We start from the raw sequence: 16,886 nt of genomic DNA on the forward strand, positions 1-16,886 counted from the left end.
GCCGTGGGCCCCCATGGGTGGCAAGGAGAGCCTGGCAGGCCCCAGCGGAGGCACCCCTTAGTTGACCGCCGGATGCATTGGGGGCTGTGCATAGGTTGGTGCTTTAAGGTAAATATTCCAGACCTTAAACCCACTGTGTGGGCTGAGGCTCAGCTGTTCTGTAAACGACCCCTTTGGGCGGCACAGAGAGGCGCCTGGATGAGTGGCCCTCGCCTGGCAATCGCTCCGAGTGTGTGGTTCCCCCGAGCGGAGACCAGGTGAGCAACTTCAGGGAAAGGGCCCGATCCCCAGACAGACACCTGTTCCTCAGGGTGGGGTGGGCTTTGGGCACCAGAGGGGCTGGGGATGCCCTGTGATCACGTGAACACATTGCTCTTTCCCTCCTTTCTGCATGGCCGGCCATCCTGCCGTCCTGTTGGCCCTCAAGTAGATTTGACACAGGTGGTTGTATGGTGGGGTGAGGGCTGGGAAGGAGAGGTGGGGTGAGGGGTGGGAAGGGGAGGTGGGCTGAGGGCTGGGGAGGGGAGGTGGGGTGAGGGCTGGGGAGGGGAGGTGGGGTGAGGGCTGGGAAGGGGCGATGGAGCAGACGTGATGCCACGGGATGTGCCGCATCTTCTGAGCAGGGAACCTTCGCTTGTCCCCAATGACAAAAGACCTTTACATGAAGGCTGGGTCCCACTTGTGCCCAGCAGAGCAGGTGGTTTATAAACAAGAGGCTGGGAAGTTCAGGATCAGGGCTCGGGCAGAATCCGTGTCTGATGAGGACCACCTCCTGCTTCATGGATGTGGGAGGGGCAGAGGAGCTCTGTGGGCTCTCCTATAAGGACCCTGGTCCCATTCCTGAGGGCTCCGCCCTCATGGCCTAGCAACCTCCCGAGGATCCCGCCTCCACAGACCATCGTCTTGGGAGGTGGATGTCCATGTGTGAAATGTGGAGGGACACACAGTGGGGCTCTGCGCTCTGTGCGGTGGGAAAAGTGAATTCTGGGGAAGGTGAGGGGCCACTTCTTGTTCCTCTGGGCCTCTGTTTGCCTCGGTGTCACGGGATCTTCTGCTAAGCCAGCAGAAAGCCAGGATAGTCCGCTGTCAGAGCTCCCGGCGCCTCTCCCTCCCTGCTATGCTAGCATCCAGCATCCGGTCCTGAGCGCAGAATGCTGAGCTTTCCCCGGGCCACTCACACCCCCTCCTCCGTCCTCTCCATCTTCTTGCTGAGGGTTCCTGGCTCTGTGCTTCCTCTTGGCCCATCTCACTTCCTGAAACACCCTGCCCGACGAGGGCTGCTTATCTCGATGGAGCTTCGTGAGCCCTATGGACAGGGGGAGGCGGAGCCCCTGAGCGCGTCTATCTGGGGAACTAAGAGCAGCGGCTCTTTCAGATTCAGCTCGAGGAGCTTTGGGGAGCCCGGGGATGTGTGGCCGGCAGAAGGGCTGGAAGTGAGCCCTGTGACGGGCTCTCTCTAGAGAGCGGACGTCCTCCAGGGGAGCGCCCCACCAGAGAACAGAAGGCATGGGCGAGTGGTGAGCATCTTAACCATTAGGCGGCGGCTGCTGCACCTGGACCTCCAGGAAGAGCTGGACTCCCCGGCCCGCCTGGAGCCTGTTTGTGCACCTGCCACCTGGGAGACGCCCCTGGGAGACCAAGATGCCTGACCACAGCACCACCCTGACGTTGGCCAACATAGCCTACATCGCCATGGAGATTGTCATCGGGCTCTGCGCCATCGTGGGCAACGTACTGGTCGTTTGGGTGGTCAAGCTGAACCCCAGCCTGCAGACCACCACCTTCTATTTCATTGTCTCCCTGGCCCTGGCGGACATTGCTGTTGGGATGTTGGTCATGCCCCTGGCCGTGGCCATCAGCCTGGGCATCAGGGTCCACTTCTACAGCTGCCTTCTCATGACCTGCCTGCTGCTGGTCTTCACGCACGCCTCCATCATGTTCTTGCTAGCCATCGCTGTGGACCGATACCTGCGGGTCAAGCTCACGGTCAGGTAACCTGCTGGAAGAGGGGCGGGGCAGGGCGGTGATGGAGGTGCCTGGGAAACAGGGCTATCAAGTTTCAGGCCCCAGACTTTTTGAACAAAAGCAAATCCCAATTAGCCCCTGAGCCTGAAAGAGGTTCATGTCACCATTGGATGGGGGGGGAGGGGGGGAGGGGGGGGCCTTCGACGGTGACGTGCTGAGACTCGGGAGCGAGAAAGAGGACTCAGGGTGTGGGTGCTGGATCAGCCAGGGGAGCCAGCGACAATAAAAGCTTGATGCATTTTTTATTAGCAAAACAACGCTCTGGACTTTTAAAACGATGATAGAAACCTACTAGATAAGATAAGGAACAGACATCTAAGATAAGGTCGAGCTTCTCTTCTTTGCAAATAAGTGCGGGTTAAAGTTGTTTCCATGTTGCTTCCTCCTCCATGTCGAGAAGGGGACCAAAAAAGTTCCCCATTGCTCAGAGTAATAACAATCTTTCGTGTGACCGAGTGAGTGGAGCGGACCACCTCATGGAGGAATCCGATTCCCCTGACTGCTTCCATCTCATGTTTCTCCTCTCTCCTCTCAGGGAAGGATCTCGGGGAGGGAGCTGTAGACAAGCTTTTGATACAAACAAACCTGGGTTCAAATCCCAGACCTTGAGATCTGATCTTGGGAATATGATAGAACTTTCTCTTCCTCGGTTCCTCATCTTACCCCATAATGGTTAAGATGCTCTGCGCCTTCCCTCTTCTCAATGTGAGCTGCTCCATTGTGATCTGTACAAGTTACTTAACTTGTCGGGTTCATTCTTCTCACCTGTGAAAGGGGGACAGTGATTGCACCTTCCTCGCAGGATTAAGTGGATTAACATTCGCAGAGCTCTTAGAACAATGCCTGCCCACAGTCTAGGCTCAATAAATGGTAACGCTACTATTTATTTCCCCTATTATTTTTTTAAAATATATTTTATTGATATTTTACAGAGAGGAAGAGAGAGGGATAGAGAGTTAGAAACATCGATGAGAGAGAATCATCCATTAGCTGCCTCCTGCACACCCCCTACTGGGGATGTGCCCGCAACCAAGGTACATGCCCTTGACCGGAATCAAACCTGGGACCTTTCAGTCGCAGGCCGATGCTCTATCCACTGAGCCAAACCAGTTTCGGCTATTTCCCCTATTATTAATGAAATGGAGATTCTCGTAAAAATTGTGAGATTTCATTAAGAGAAAGTCTACTAAGTGCACAGTACTTAACAAAGTCTGTGTCCTTCTGTGCAGAACGTTGTCAGGAAGGATGGTTTAAAGAGAAATGGAGACACTCAATGGAGGAGCATTTATGGTCCTGGAAGCATTTCAACATGACCTTCCCAGCTCCACAGTCACTGAACTCAAACACCAAGTGTGGTGTCAGTGTAAGAAGAGAAGCAGGGTATTCAAAGGCAGAGTGAGTGTGGGGGAGGCAGAGTATAATTAAAGGACTTCAGAACAAAAAAGCAACCCAACGAGCAGAGGATGCAGGCAAACAGGCTTTGAGATCATTTCTCACCAGGTAGGCCATGCCAGGAGACTTAGATGACTGACTTATCTCCCAGGAACTGAAGAATTCTTGGGCTGGAAATGGACTTGTGCATGGAGTATGTGAGCACCTGCTCCGTTACAGATCATACTTCTTTTAAATATGTTTTTAAAATTTATTTCAGAGAGAGGAAGGGAGAGGGAGAGAGAGAGACAAACATCAACGATGGGAAAGAATCATGGATTGGCTGCCTCCTGCACACCTCCTACTAGGGATTGAGCCCGCAAACTGGGCATGTGCTCTGACCGGGAATCAAAACAATGAGCTCTTGGTTCAGAGATTGGCATTAACCACTGAGCCACACGGAGAGGGCCAGATCATGCTTCTTTAGAAAGCCCTCCCAGAGAGGTTTTCGTATTTTCCTCTAGTTGTTGTTTGTTCATCTCATCTTCAGATCCAGCATTTAGCCAAAATCATCATAGAATACCAACTCCATATTCCTCATTCCTGGGCCAGCTCCGCCTCCCCCGTCCTTGAGCAAATGCCGTGAACTCACCCACTCTCTCCCGTTCAAACAGATACAGGAGGGTCACCACTCAGAGGAGAATATGGTGCGCCCTGGGCCTTTGCTGGCTGCTGTCAATCCTGGTGGGGTTGACCCCCATGTTCGGCTGGAACACGAAACTGTCCTCGGAGTCCCCCCAAAACGAGACCTTCATTCCTTGCCAGTTTCGTTCTGTCATGAGGTTGGACTACATGGTGTACTTCAGCTTCTTCACTTGGATTTTCATTCCCCTGATTGCCATGTGCGCCATCTATGTCGACATCTTCTGCATCATCCGGAACAAACTCAGTCTGAACTTTTCAAACACCAAAGAGACCGGTACATTTTATGGACGGGAGTTCAAGACGGCCAAGTCCTTGTTCCTGGTTCTCTTCCTGTTTGCTTTGTCCTGGCTGCCTTTGTCCATCATCAACTGTATCACCTACTTTAATGGTGAAGTGCCCGAGGTGGTGTTGAACTTGGGTATCCTGCTGTCTCATGCTAACTCCATGATGAACCCTATCGTCTATGCCTTTAAAATAAAAAAGTTCAAGGAGACCTATCTCTTGATCTTCAAAGCCTGTATGAACTGCCAGCCCTCCAATTCCTTGGACCCAAATATTGAACAGATTTCTTAGTAGTTATCCACGAAAGATGATTGTCTGCCCAACTGACCTTCAGATTCAACATCAACATTCAATTCAGGTCCTGGGCCAAGGTCTTTCACATCCTTAATTCCCCCCACTGATGTGGGGAGCATTTGGCCGGCTGTCTCCAATTATACCTCTTCTACTACCCTCTGCCTCTAATTTGATTTTTTACTTTTGTCAATCCTTCCTAATTCAATTCTCTGGATGCCTGACTTGGGTAAAATGTTCTATTATTGTTAATATTGCCCATGTTCCTCCTTGCTCCCAAAAGGAGTCACCGAATCTGAAGGATGCCTCACTGACTTACTGACAAAAGTTTCAGTTCAGGCTGAACATGTGTGTGGTGGTGACTCAGTTCTACTCCACAGACCCTGCTCTCAGTAGATGCCCGGGAGACGGCGGGAACAGGAGTGAGCTGAGCTTAAGGGGGTACTTACACTGCCAAATCCATATGTAAATGTATCTGAGTCAATAAAGATGAAAACCAACAATTGTGGAGCTCTTTGCTAAAGGCCAGGGTCACTTGGGGCTTGAAGATCCAGCTCTTGGCATTCAGCCTACTTGCTACCCGGAGCCACGTGGCATGTTCGCCTGTATGAATTCTGGGCCCCTCACTGCTTACCCCAACTCACTCTGCTCCCTTTTCCTGGGCTGATTGGAGCACCTGTCAACTTTATGATCCATTCGTGGATTGATAAGGAAGGAATGATTCTCCCTCGAGAGCTGAGTCCTAGTAGTTCCTCTGGTGTTTCATTGTAATGGGAGTAGTGGGGGCGGGGCAGAAAGAGACAAGGGCATAGTTAGTGTCTGTTGGGTACTTTCAATGCACTAAGCACTGCGCATGCATTATCTTTTTAGATCTTGACAATCTTTGAGGTAGGTACCACCAGTACTATCACCTCCATTTTGCAGATGAAAGAACTGAGAGGTGAGGTCCATGGTCGGCAAACTGCGGCTCGCGAGCCACATGCGGTTCTTTGGCCCCTTGAGTGTGGCTCTTCCACAAAATACCGCAACCTGGGCGAATCTATTTTGAAGAAGTGGTGTTAGAAGAAGTTTTAAAAAATGTGGCTCTCCAAAGAAATTTCAATCGCTGTACTGTTGATAGTTGGCTCTGTTGACTAATGAGTTTGCCGACCATTGGGCTAGGTAATCTGTCTATAGTCACGCAATTAACAAGCAGGAGAACCAGGATATAAACTCAACCCTACCTTATGGGAGGACCCCAGATTCTCAGCACCTATTCTCAGGCATGAAGAGGGACTCAGAGCTGCTCCAAAGTCCAAACCCTCAAGTTCACCTAATGGACCAGTAGCAGATGCATGGGCACAAGCTATGATTTGTGTACTCGAGGGCTGCTGGCTTCCTCTTCTTCCCTGCCCCCCCCCCCCGCCCCCGCCTTAGTTATCTCTTATTAATCAGTACACCACACGGGGACAGAGTTTATGTCACATCCTTCAAGCACTGAGTGTGGCTTTGGAGAGTCAAGGTGACATCTCTGGCTTGTCCACCCAAATTCGCATCTGTGGACTCTCACTCCCAACACAGTAAGTACATTAGCTTGGTGAGAGCCGCAGGATGGGGATTTCAGTGTAACTATGTCCCACAGGATAAGTCGCTGAAATGGTGTTTATTAATTCGTAGCCAAGTCCTGAAAGTTTCTCTGGACCACCGTCTTAGGCTGGAGCCTGATGATCATGTTTATCTGGTTAACGTTTCAGGGAAGGGTCCTTGTTTCTCCTCCTGTCACCCCAGGAAGAATCAACACTGGGAAGTTCAACTTGGTCACCCCACCCGTCCACTTCCTGGCGTCACTCACAATCACATCTTCCAGGGAGAAGAACCGGAACAGCCCCCACTGTCCCTGTCGGTCCCTGGGCGTGGGCAATGGCTTTATTCCTGACAATCTCTTCCGTTCAACATTTTGGGGGATATTTTTCCTTAAGAATTACACCCACTGCCCAGGTTTTTTTCTTAGGGGTATCTAAGGCTCCCCCACTGAATTAAATGTCTGTGTAGTTAGAAAGCACCTCCGGGACAAGGCCCTGGGCTGCCTCTGGGGCTGCTGGTGACCCCCGTACAGCGATCTGCCCAGGAACCACCTTTCCCAGATGGCTACTCGAGGGAGGTACTGGTTCCTTCTCAGTCCCCACTGGTCTTCACATGAGCTTCTTCATTTGCAGTCTTGCACTTCATTGCTGTAGCAACACTCAGCATCAGCCCTTTTTGGAAACTTGATATAAAGTGATCATTTCCCACCAAACAAAACAGCAGTCTGTCCTGGGTCATCTGATGTCATCCTAGGGGCTGTAGCTCCTGAGAGTCAGGAAAACACTGTTTTCTTTTCTCCCTTCCTCCTCCTCCTCCTCCTCCTCTTCCTCCTCCTCCTCTTTGTTTTTCTTCCCAATGGAGCTAATTTTTTATTTATTTTTTGGTCATGTGGGTGTCCCACCAGCCCAGAAGTAGCCATTAAAGTAGAAATGTCCCTAGGAGTGAATTAAAAAAGAGATGAACCAAGAATCACGCGTGAGGAGCTTGGGTAGAAGCGGTGAGTCCCACGCTGGCTTCAGGTTTAGAGATTACACCACAGGGTCTCCCCGACTCCAGCTCCTGGCTAGCGCCCTTCGGCTGCACACCGGAGGGCGGCTGTTGGGCTTTTATTCCGAAGGAATAAGGTGGGAAGACCACCCTGACACAACGAAGGTTCCTCCTCCCCTGTATGGTTTCCCCGGAACCCAGGCAGATATTGAGTAGGTGGGTCTGTTTGCCCATTGTTTTATCAAGGCCGCTATGGAAATAAGCTAAGACCAGATGAGAATAGCAAAGGCCATTTCTTCCGGGTTCACTGTAACAAGGGAGTCAGCCACCACCCTGCGTCTTGGCAGAGACTCAGAGGCGGGCAGAACAGCGGGGAAGCTCTGTTTGGGGAGAAAGGAGGCTGTGGGGCCTGGCCGGAGGCTGCTGTCCTGGGGAAGCTGCAGGCGGGCTAACTACAGGGGCACCTCTTGTGTGCTTGGTTAGGGGGGCACATTGGCCTTTCTCTGGCTGCCCCCAAGCTGGAAGCAGGAGGAGAATGTAGGGGAGCTGTCAGTATATCAAGTCCTGGCCGCTCAGGGCTGATGGTGGATGGGTTATTGTTGGGAGGTCTGGGCTAGTACTAGCTTCCTGCTCGTCTGACTTCTGGCCCCTGAGCCTCTGACTGGAGATAAGGGGCTGGTTTCCTGGGCTGCTTGTGGGCCTGCTCACGTGTTGCAGACACCACCGGACACATCTGCTACTGACAGCTTCATGTTCCAGCCCTGACCCCACCCCCAGGGAGGCTTCTGCGTCTACCTTGGGAGGCAGGGAGTTAGGAACCTCCTTGCTAGTCTTCCTCTGCGCTAAAGAGGAACTGAGCAAGAGTGGTGGGCCCGAGCAGTGGCCACTGGGATACCCGGAACCTTGGCAGGGCGAGGTACAGCTGCACACACGAGCATGTGCCAGCGACAGGTGCCCGTGTGCTCCTCTGATTGTGTCCAGGTGGATTCATCCAGGTTGGGGATTTCCATGCCTGCTTGGGGCTCTGCCAGGAAGCCCAGGATTTTCTCAGTTGCCCCACTTTATCCTATACATTCACGATCATGAATGGTATTCCTCCAATGAGGTACCCTGGTGCCATCATGTGATGGACACCTGAACATGGCAGCAGTTGTTCCCTCTCCCCTGGTTTCTCCAAAAAGGATAGAACCACCTTGAGCTCAGAGATACCTGTTTCTCTTAAACAGATCCAGGATTGCTGAGACCCCTGGGTGCCTCTGGCCACTGGAGGCTCATTTCCGTTCAGCCATGGGGCTCTTCGTTCTGCTCTCCCTGACTGTCCTTTCAGGTAAGACATGGGGAGAAGTGTCGCCAGCCTCCCCAACCTCCCAGGGACCTTCCAGTACCACCTCCTCTCCTCCTTATTAGCTCCCGCTGCCAAAGGAGTGGGATGGGAAAATAGGAGGTAAAATAGATCTTGCCCAAAAATAGTTCTTGTTCTTAGCTCTGACTAGAGAGCTGTAGGGAATTTGAAACCCTCGGCTAAAATGAGGGCCCTGCATTCTCTCTTTCAGTTTAAGTTCCTCTTCCCTTCCCCCGTATCCCCTTCAAAAAACATTTCTGCAGATATACGAGAGTAAGACGTTTCCCTTTCTGCCCATTCTCTTTTTTATTTATTACAGAGAGAAAGGGAGAGAGATAGAGAGCTAGAAACGTCAATGAGAGAGAAACATCGACCAGCTGCCTCTTGCACACCCCCTACCGGGGATGTGCCCGCAACCAATGTACATGCCCTTGACCAGAATTGAACCTGGGACCTTTCAGTCCGCAGACCGACGCTCTATCCACTGAGCCAAAGATGAGACTGGGAGGACTGGGCTGGCCCTGGCTCTGTCGCTCCAGCCGTGACCTTTGAGAGTTGCTGGGGTCTCTGTGGGTCAGTGCCTCTTCCTGTGAACTGAGCATCACATGATCTTCCTTGTGAGGTGGATATGAGAACAAAATACCAAGTGATATCCATTGGTACCAAGGACACGAGTCTGCCTTGCAGGCCAGTCCCCGCTCACCGTGAGCCACGCCGGAGCTGGCGTTTGAGGGGATCCCAGCACACATCTGGAGGCTCACACAGATGGGCTGCTGCCCCCCTCTCTTCTCCTTGGCTGGACACTTCCCCAGCCGGGGTCAAGCTGGACGTGGTGTGCACGACTTCCTCGCTATGCAATACTCTCAGATGACAGAGGTGCTCGTGCTGGCCTTGTAGGGAGGAAATGAAAAGTTCTTGGCCTCTAAGAACCGCCCCAGACAGTCAACAGAAGCCCCCAAACCTTCTCATTTTCTTTTTGAGGGTCCGGGGTGGACTGTGGGGGAGCGTGGCTGAGGGCAGAGGATCTGTGAACGGTAAGCCTCAGGCTCTTCAAGCCTCCCGCCAAGCAATGTGAGAGGCCTCCTCAGTCCTTGCAGATGGGGGTGGGGGGTGGGGGTGGGGGAAGAGGGGGGATATTTTACCTGTCCAGAGGCCAGGGAGGAACACTTCTCCAGGGCTGCTATGTTCATTTGCTAAGCATTCGCTAGGCCTGCTGTAACACGCCTCACAGACTGGCAGCTTAGACAACAGAGATTTAGTTCCACGTGGTCATGGAGGCTAGAAGCATAAGGTCAAGGTGTTGGCAGGTTTGGCTCCTCCTGAGGCCTCCCTCCTTGGTTTGCAGAGGGCGGCCTTCTTGCTGTATCCTCACACGGTCGTTCCCTCCGTCGTGTGTCCTGATCTCCTTTTTTAAGGACAACAGTCATGTTGGTCTAGGGCCCATTCTAACAGCCCCATTTCAATGTAACTGCCCACTTCAAGGCCCTGTCTCCAAGCACAGTCACATTCTGAGGGACGGGGGGTAAGCACTTCAATGTATGAGTTTTAGGGTTCACACCACTCAGCCCCTAAGAGTTGCCAACCCCCAACAGGCAAAAATCAGCCTTCAGTGTTTTCATTAATTTTCCTCAAGGAGGGCAGAAGCTACAACCCGTTAAAAGAACACTGGTGTTTTTGTACGTGTGCGTGCGTGCGTGTGCGTGTGTGTGTGTGTGTGTGTCATGTTTTTTATTGAGTTTATTGGCGTGAATTAGTTCATAACATTATGTAGTTATGAACTACATAACTCTGTATCATCTGTACACTGTATTGTGTGTCCACCACTCTGAGCCAAGTGTCCCCATCACTGTTGGTCCCCCCTTACCTCTCCTGGCTCCGTGTTTTTGTTTTTGTTTTTACAGAAGCCATGGTCATGGACAAAAAGCTCAAGGAGAGCTCTGTGCTGGACACGATGTCTGCCGTCTGCAGCTACGCCGCCCACTACAAGGACCACCTCAAGTACTGGTGCCGAGGCTACTACCGGGACTACTGCAGCATCATCGCCTTCACCCCCAACAGCACCGGCCGCGTGGCCCTGAGGGACACGGGGGAGCAGCTCATTGTCACCGTGCCCTGCCTGACCAAAGAGGACGCGGGCTGGTACTGGTGCGGCATCCAGCGGGACTTTGCCCGGGATGACATGGACTTCACCGAGCTGGTCGTGACTGACTCCAGAGGAGCCCACACCGGTGACTTTTGGTCTATGAAGGGTAGGGGCATGCCAGGGGTCCATGTGGGGGCGCCCCTACAGCGGTGGCTCAGCGAGCTGAGTGCGGTGTCTCGTTCCCTCGACCTCGCTCCCTGCAGGGTACCTGTCATGCCACGGTGCGTGGTGCCTCTGCATGACCAGCCATCACGCACGCGGGGGAGATTGAAGGAATGCCAGACGGAGATGCAGAGGCAAAGGGTGGGCCTGGGAACGGGCCTTGCTTGGCTCTTAGCAAATCCTTTCTTTCTGATGCAGATGCGCCAAGGAACACGAACAGAAGCTGCAGGGCTTCCAAACTTGTGTACAAGGCAGATCACTACTGGTGAGCAGACGCGACCATGCACTCACATCCGCCACTTTCAGCGGCATAGTTTCTCCACCTCAACAAGGTCTCCCCAACGTGACCATATGGTTCCTTCCCAAAGGATACAGTTTAGAGCTCTGGGTCACAAGATGCCACAACCTGTTTTCATTTGAAAGGAGAGAGTGGTGTCTCACAAATGCAAGGGCAGGACGCGGCCGCCCTCAGTCAGCGGGAACTTCATCTCCGTCTCCCATTGGCTGGTCTTGCGTGTGTTTGCCTTCCCCCCCGTCCTGCTCCCTGTCCTTCATCTTGCCCTGGGAGAAGATATCCATGTCTAGCTCCTGAGTTCTTGTCTCCCCTTCAAAGGCCTGGTTAGTCTGAGACTGGATCCTTCTCCTCCAGGTCTCAGGCTGGTTTCTGAGGAAGGGACTCAGCCCAGCGCAGACACACACCCGCCCTGGGTGCGATCAAGTGCGGCCTGGAGGGCGGCGGCCCCTCGGAAGGCATACACATATACACACTTGGCAGGAGCTGCTGGAGAACTGGCTGGGGCAGGAACAGGGCGGCGGGGGCTGATCTCAGACAACGGGATCCTGAGCAGAGAGTCAAAACGTGGTCTCTTCCAAGGGACATAAAAGTGTCTGTGGTTCCTTCCAGGATGTCCATTCTCATCACCTGCGTACTGATCACAGCCGTGGGGATCATTTCTCTAACGACTCACTTGTTCAGAAGGAGGAGGGGCCAAAGAAGCAGAAGTAAGCAGTGGTTGGGAGGGGGGTGGGGGGTAGTGTAGGGGAAAGAAAAGGGGAGCAGCTTTCAAATGGGTCAACGTGACCTCTTCTTATGGCCTGGACCCCTGGAAGCCAATGCAGCCGGCCAGGGGCTCAGGGAGGTCCTGCTTCGTGGTGACAAAGGCATCATGAGTTGTGACAGAGACAGCGCTGTCCCCTCGTAAGCGGGGGGGTGTGTGGACCAGGGAGGAGGGCGGCCCGGAGACAGCCACAGCACAGCTGCCATGACGAGGGGCCACCTCCCTGCCCAGCACCCAAGCTTTGGGAGCAGCCTTCCTCTTGAAACATTTCGTTCTCTCTGGAGGGACTGGAAGCCACGCCTCCTGTCAAAGGGAAGCCCCAGGGGGGAGGGGGCATAGAAAGGCCACCTTGAGAAGGGTCAGGCGTGGAAGAGGATGGGACCACCAGCCTCAACCCTAGTCCGGGGTCCTTGAAGCCTCTGCCTTCGGGCGATTACAGGTAAAGGCCTAGCTCGAAGCCAGAACACCAGGCAAGCTGCTTCTGCGTTCGCCACGCCTCTGGTAGGTTCCCTCCTTGGCTCTTCCGCCTGAGCCCTGTGCCCCACAACTCCTCAGTCTTTAGGGCTCCCCGTTCCTAACCAGAGAGCAGGGGCCCCCTGCGGGGCGGGCTATGTGGACCTGCCCACCTTTCCTTTCCAAGTAACAGCCAGCTGGTTTCAGCCCTGAAAACAAACTGCGGTGTTCCGGCCCCAGGAAGCCCTCATGGGAGAGCTGGTAACTTTGGCTCAAGAGACACTCGGCCTGGGCAGGCAGTAGATCTCAGCTTCCTTTTTCCTTCTGTTTCCCACAAAGTAAACTACTCTCTGAAGCCCCCCTCGTGTGTCCAGACTCCAAAGAAACTGGCTCAAACTGGACAGATGCGACTGAAGATTTATTTAGTTCCTAAGCAAAGTGATGCTCCAGTAGAATCAGCATGACAACCAGCCACATCTACAGCTAGGTAAGAACAGTGGCCATGCCTGCGCAAGGCTAGTCAGAAGACACCTCAAGATCGTGGTTCTCATGCATTGAGCCGGCTGGAAGCAAAGAGGAGGGGCAGAACTTATAGTCAGGGGCCCAGATTACTTGTATTTTATTTGTGAGCTAATAAATTTCTAACCAGTGTTGAAAGTACTCCAAAATATGACTAACTTCTCTTGGGATGTTATGGGGAAAATATTTCTGGAAGTTTCTTTTAAAGTAGTATAATATTCCAGCTGAAACCGGTTTAGCTCAGTGGATAGAGCGTCGGCCTGTAGACTGAAGGGTCCCGGGATCGATTCCGGTCAAGGGCATGTACCTTGGCTGCGGGCACATCCCCAGTTGGGGGTGTGCAAGAGGTAGCTGGTTGATGTTTCTCTCTCATTGACATTTCTAGCTCTCTATCCCTCTTCTTTCCTCTGTGTAAAATAAATAAATAAATAAATAAAAATAAAATAAAAATAAATAAAATATAAATAAAATAAAATAAAAAATAAATAAAGTATAATATAAATAAAATAAAATAAAAAATAAATAAAGTATAATATTCCAATTATTCCTGAATTAATATTACCTGCTATCCTATCCAAAGAAAGGGAGAGAGATAGGCTAGATCCTTGATTTTCAGATTCTCTTGGTGAAAAACTGCTCTTTGAAGACTGAATGGATGCTGGTTTTGGTCAATGAGAAACCAAAATGCAAAAGCTTTAAATGAGATATTCATTCAAATCAGGAAAACAAGGAAAGACAGAGGCATCAGCCAATGTAGGTGCAAGTGAGGTTATATTGTCATTAACACCCGAATTACCGAATTAGCTCCCACCAGCATGTCTGCAGCCAACTCTCTTAGCTCCCACCTCATGCCTGCACCCTCTTTCCCCATGTAGTGTCTCTCCTGCTATTTCAGGGAGTTCCCAGGGTCTCCCCATACTGCTTCTGCTGTCCTCATAAAAACCCTGCTCTTCTGGTCTCCTCCAATAGGGTGCCGGCCAGGCTCCGTGCTCAGGGCTAGGACAGGGAGGTTGGCTCGATTCCGCACACACCCTGCAGGTTGAGGTCCAGGCTCTCACAAAGCCCCGATGAACACAGCTCCTTCCCCATCCATCCTACAGAAGCCCTCTCTGCACAGGGAGGGAACTCGAAGCCAGCCAACAGCCTGAAGAAAAGGGGAGGGCATGTGGGCATCACCCCATTCCTGCATCTTCCGTGTCTCCATACAGCCAGTCCCCCTTCCTTCCAGAACCTTAGATCAAACATCAAAGTGCCGCCTTATCCCTCAGCCGCACACCAGCCCTGATCCCTCCCCTGTGGCCATGCACCCAACTCACTGGAGGAGCCACTACAAAGAGCGACCCAGTCCAGGCTCGGTTAGAACCTCCTACGACGCCAGGCAAGAGAGCAGACAGCCACCTTCCCCGAAAGACGAAGCCACTCTGGATGTCTTGGGAGAGTCGCTCTTACCTGTGTGGGAAACTACCTCCCTGAGGGCCCTGAGGGCTTGTCTGCTTCCAGGATCCAGGGCCTCGTTTCTCCCCTCACCTGCAGATTCCCAATCAATGGTCAGTCATTCACTCACTCATCTCGCTCTCCAGCAAGGCTAGCTGCACACCACTCTTCATGACAGGGAGACAGAAACAAGACTTTGAAAACAGAGCTCTGCTGTTCAAAATGGGAAGCTTCATGAAAACAGAGGGGAAACAATGAATCTGATGGTTCACATGCACGTGGCTAAGGAGCTGGTTCCCAGCTGTTGCTAAGGAACTGGCTTGAACCGAGAAGCAGACGTGGCTTCTAGCATAGGGGTGGGTAGGATTGTTTGATGTCATTCTATAGTTTGGGAACCTCTGAAAATAAATGAGGCTCAACCAGTGTGGCTCAGTGGTGATGTGGCTCAGTGGTTGCGCATCAACCTATGAACCAGGAGGTCACAGTTCGATTCCTGGTCAGGGCACGTGCCCTGGTTGTGGGCTTGATCCCCAGTGCACAGGAGGAAGCCATTCAATGATTCTCTCTCCTCATGGATGTTTCTCTCTCTCTCTCTCTCTCTCTCTCTCTCTCTCTCTCTCTCTCTCTCCCTCCCTCCCTCCCTCTGAAATTAATTAATATAAATATATATATATATATATATATATTTTTATTTTTATTTTTATTTTTTTTTGTGCCAAAACCTGTTTGGCTCAGTGGATAGAGTGTCAGCCTGCAGTCTGAAGGGTCCCGGGTTCGATTCCGGTCAAGGGCATGTACCTTGGTTGCGGGCACATCCCCAGTGGGGGGTGTGTAGGAGGCAGCTGATGGATGTTTCTCTCATCAATGTTTCTAGCTCTCTATCCCTCTCTCTTCCTCTCTGTGAAAAATCAATAAGATATATTGAAAGAAAAAACCTTTTAAAGAGAAAAAGTCAATCGTAAAAGAAAAAATAAAGGAAGTGGATGGGGCCTCCTTGCGGCAGGGGGGGGAGTAGGAGGGAACTGGTGGCGCTCTGCTGCCCTCCTGGGGCTGCCTGCTCTGCTGTGCCCAGGCTTTTTCGCAAGCCTGCATCCCTAACTAGTCTTTCTCCTGGACCCGTTAGCCCCCTCGATCAAACCCCAATTCCATTTTCTCCTCAAAAGCCAGCTGTCAGCCGAAACCGGTGTGGCTCAGTGGATAGAGCGTCGGCCTGTGGACTGAAAGGTCCCGGGTTCGATTCCAGTCAAGGGCATGTGCCTTGGTTGTGGGCACATCCCCAGTCGGGGGTGTGCTGGAGGCAGTTGGTCGATGTTTCTAACTCTCTCTCCCTCTCTCTTCCTCTCTGTAAAAAAATCAATAAAATATATATATATTTTTTAAAAGCCAGCTGTCAGGAGCAGCCGCTCTGTCTCAAAATAACCATGCTCCCCTGCCCGTGTGGCCTGCCCCTCACCTGTCTGATTTCTCTGCCCCTATTCGTGCTGGGGCAGCGGGCAGTGCAGGCCAGAGGCAAGAATCAGAAGTCAGAGGATCTGGTTTCGATTTTGTTCTACTACATGCTGGCTGGAGACCTTGGGTAGATTATGTCAGCTCTACGAACTTTAACATTATTTAATATATTTTTAAAAGAGGTTTGAGGAGGAGGTACCCCCTCCCCCCACACACACACACACTCTTGCTTCCTTCCCTGTGCACTGAGCCTCATTGGGGTGACACTCCTTAGCGATGCCCCTTTGGAGGTGCAGTGACCTATGTGAAGTGGGAGATGGGCAGAACTGGGCGTACCTGCTCTGTGCTTCCTCTTTTTTAATCTTTGGTGTAGCTTACAAAGAGCACGTGCCCTGTGCTGAAGCGCGTGGGGATAGCGGGCGCCGGGTGGGTGGGCAGGGCACCTGCCTCGGGGCAGCTCTGTCCCCACGGGGCTCACTGGTCTGAAGCCCACTATCTGCAGCTCCAGGACTCGCTGTCCTCTCCAGCGTGAACTCTGTAATAAAGATGGCACTTCGTTCTCTGTCTACCGAGTACTCTTCTCTCTCAGTTGGTTTAGAGTTCTGGTGGGGAAATGAGCACTAGATATCAGGCCCCTGAAGATGTGCAACAGGTAAAGGAAGAATGTTAAAAGTTACAAAAGGCCCTACCTGGTTTGGCTCAATGGATAGAATGTCAGCCTGCGGACTGAAGAGTCCTGGGTTCAATTCCAGTTAAGGACACATGCCCGGATTGTGGCTCCCTCCCCAGTAGGGGGCATGCAGAAGGCAGCCAATCAATGATCTCTCTCATCATTGATGTTTCTCTCTCTCTTCTTCCTCTCTGAAATCAATAAAAACATATTCTTTAAAAAGTTACAAAAGGCATTTAAGAGAAAGCCTATGTCCTTCCATGCCACCCCTCAGTCCCTCAGATACCAAGTGATTAGGGGTGATCACTAAGACCAGTTAATAGTGTTTCCTTCTGGAGACAAACTAAATATCAGATGTTCCAAAAAATGTATATACACACTCTGAATAATTATAAAGGCAGTGTTCATTAAAATACATTTCATTTTCAAAAT

General features: G+C 51.8%; 1 protein-coding gene and 1 long non-coding RNA gene across 6 annotated transcripts; one reads left to right on the top strand and one right to left on the bottom strand.

Moving 5' to 3' along the window:
- Positions 1–1,118: 1,118 nt before the first annotated feature.
- On the top strand, positions 1,119–13,039 carry ADORA3 (adenosine A3 receptor). 5 transcript variants are annotated; one of them, XM_036453342.2, is made up of 6 exons: positions 1,121–1,991; positions 8,451–8,551; positions 10,468–10,815; positions 11,070–11,136; positions 11,776–11,873; positions 12,722–13,039. In XM_036453342.2, exons 1-6 carry the CDS (start codon positions 1,642–1,644, stop codon positions 12,844–12,846), a joined length of 1,089 nt encoding a protein of 362 aa, XP_036309235.1. In that variant the 5' UTR covers positions 1,121–1,641; the 3' UTR covers positions 12,847–13,039. The 5 variants fall into 5 exon arrangements, with proteins under 5 accessions (XP_045442834.1, XP_036309235.1, XP_045442835.1 ...); XM_045586879.1 differs by lacking the exon at positions 12,722–13,039 and having other exon boundaries at positions 1,122–1,991; positions 11,776–12,452; XM_045586880.1 differs by lacking the exon at positions 11,776–11,873 and having other exon boundaries at positions 1,123–1,991.
- On the bottom strand, positions 11,128–16,581 carry LOC118727509. The gene is made up of 3 exons (XR_004990591.2): positions 15,789–16,581; positions 14,367–14,428; positions 11,128–11,800 (listed from the first exon to the last, which is right to left on the bottom strand). It is a non-coding gene; the product is annotated as an uncharacterized LOC118727509 (long non-coding RNA).
- Between the last annotated feature and the right edge of the window lie 305 nt (positions 16,582–16,886).

This window comes from Pipistrellus kuhlii, unplaced genomic scaffold, assembly GCF_014108245.1.
Source record: "Pipistrellus kuhlii isolate mPipKuh1 unplaced genomic scaffold, mPipKuh1.p scaffold_m20_p_24, whole genome shotgun sequence".
Classification (NCBI taxonomy): domain Eukaryota; kingdom Metazoa; phylum Chordata; class Mammalia; order Chiroptera; family Vespertilionidae; genus Pipistrellus; species Pipistrellus kuhlii.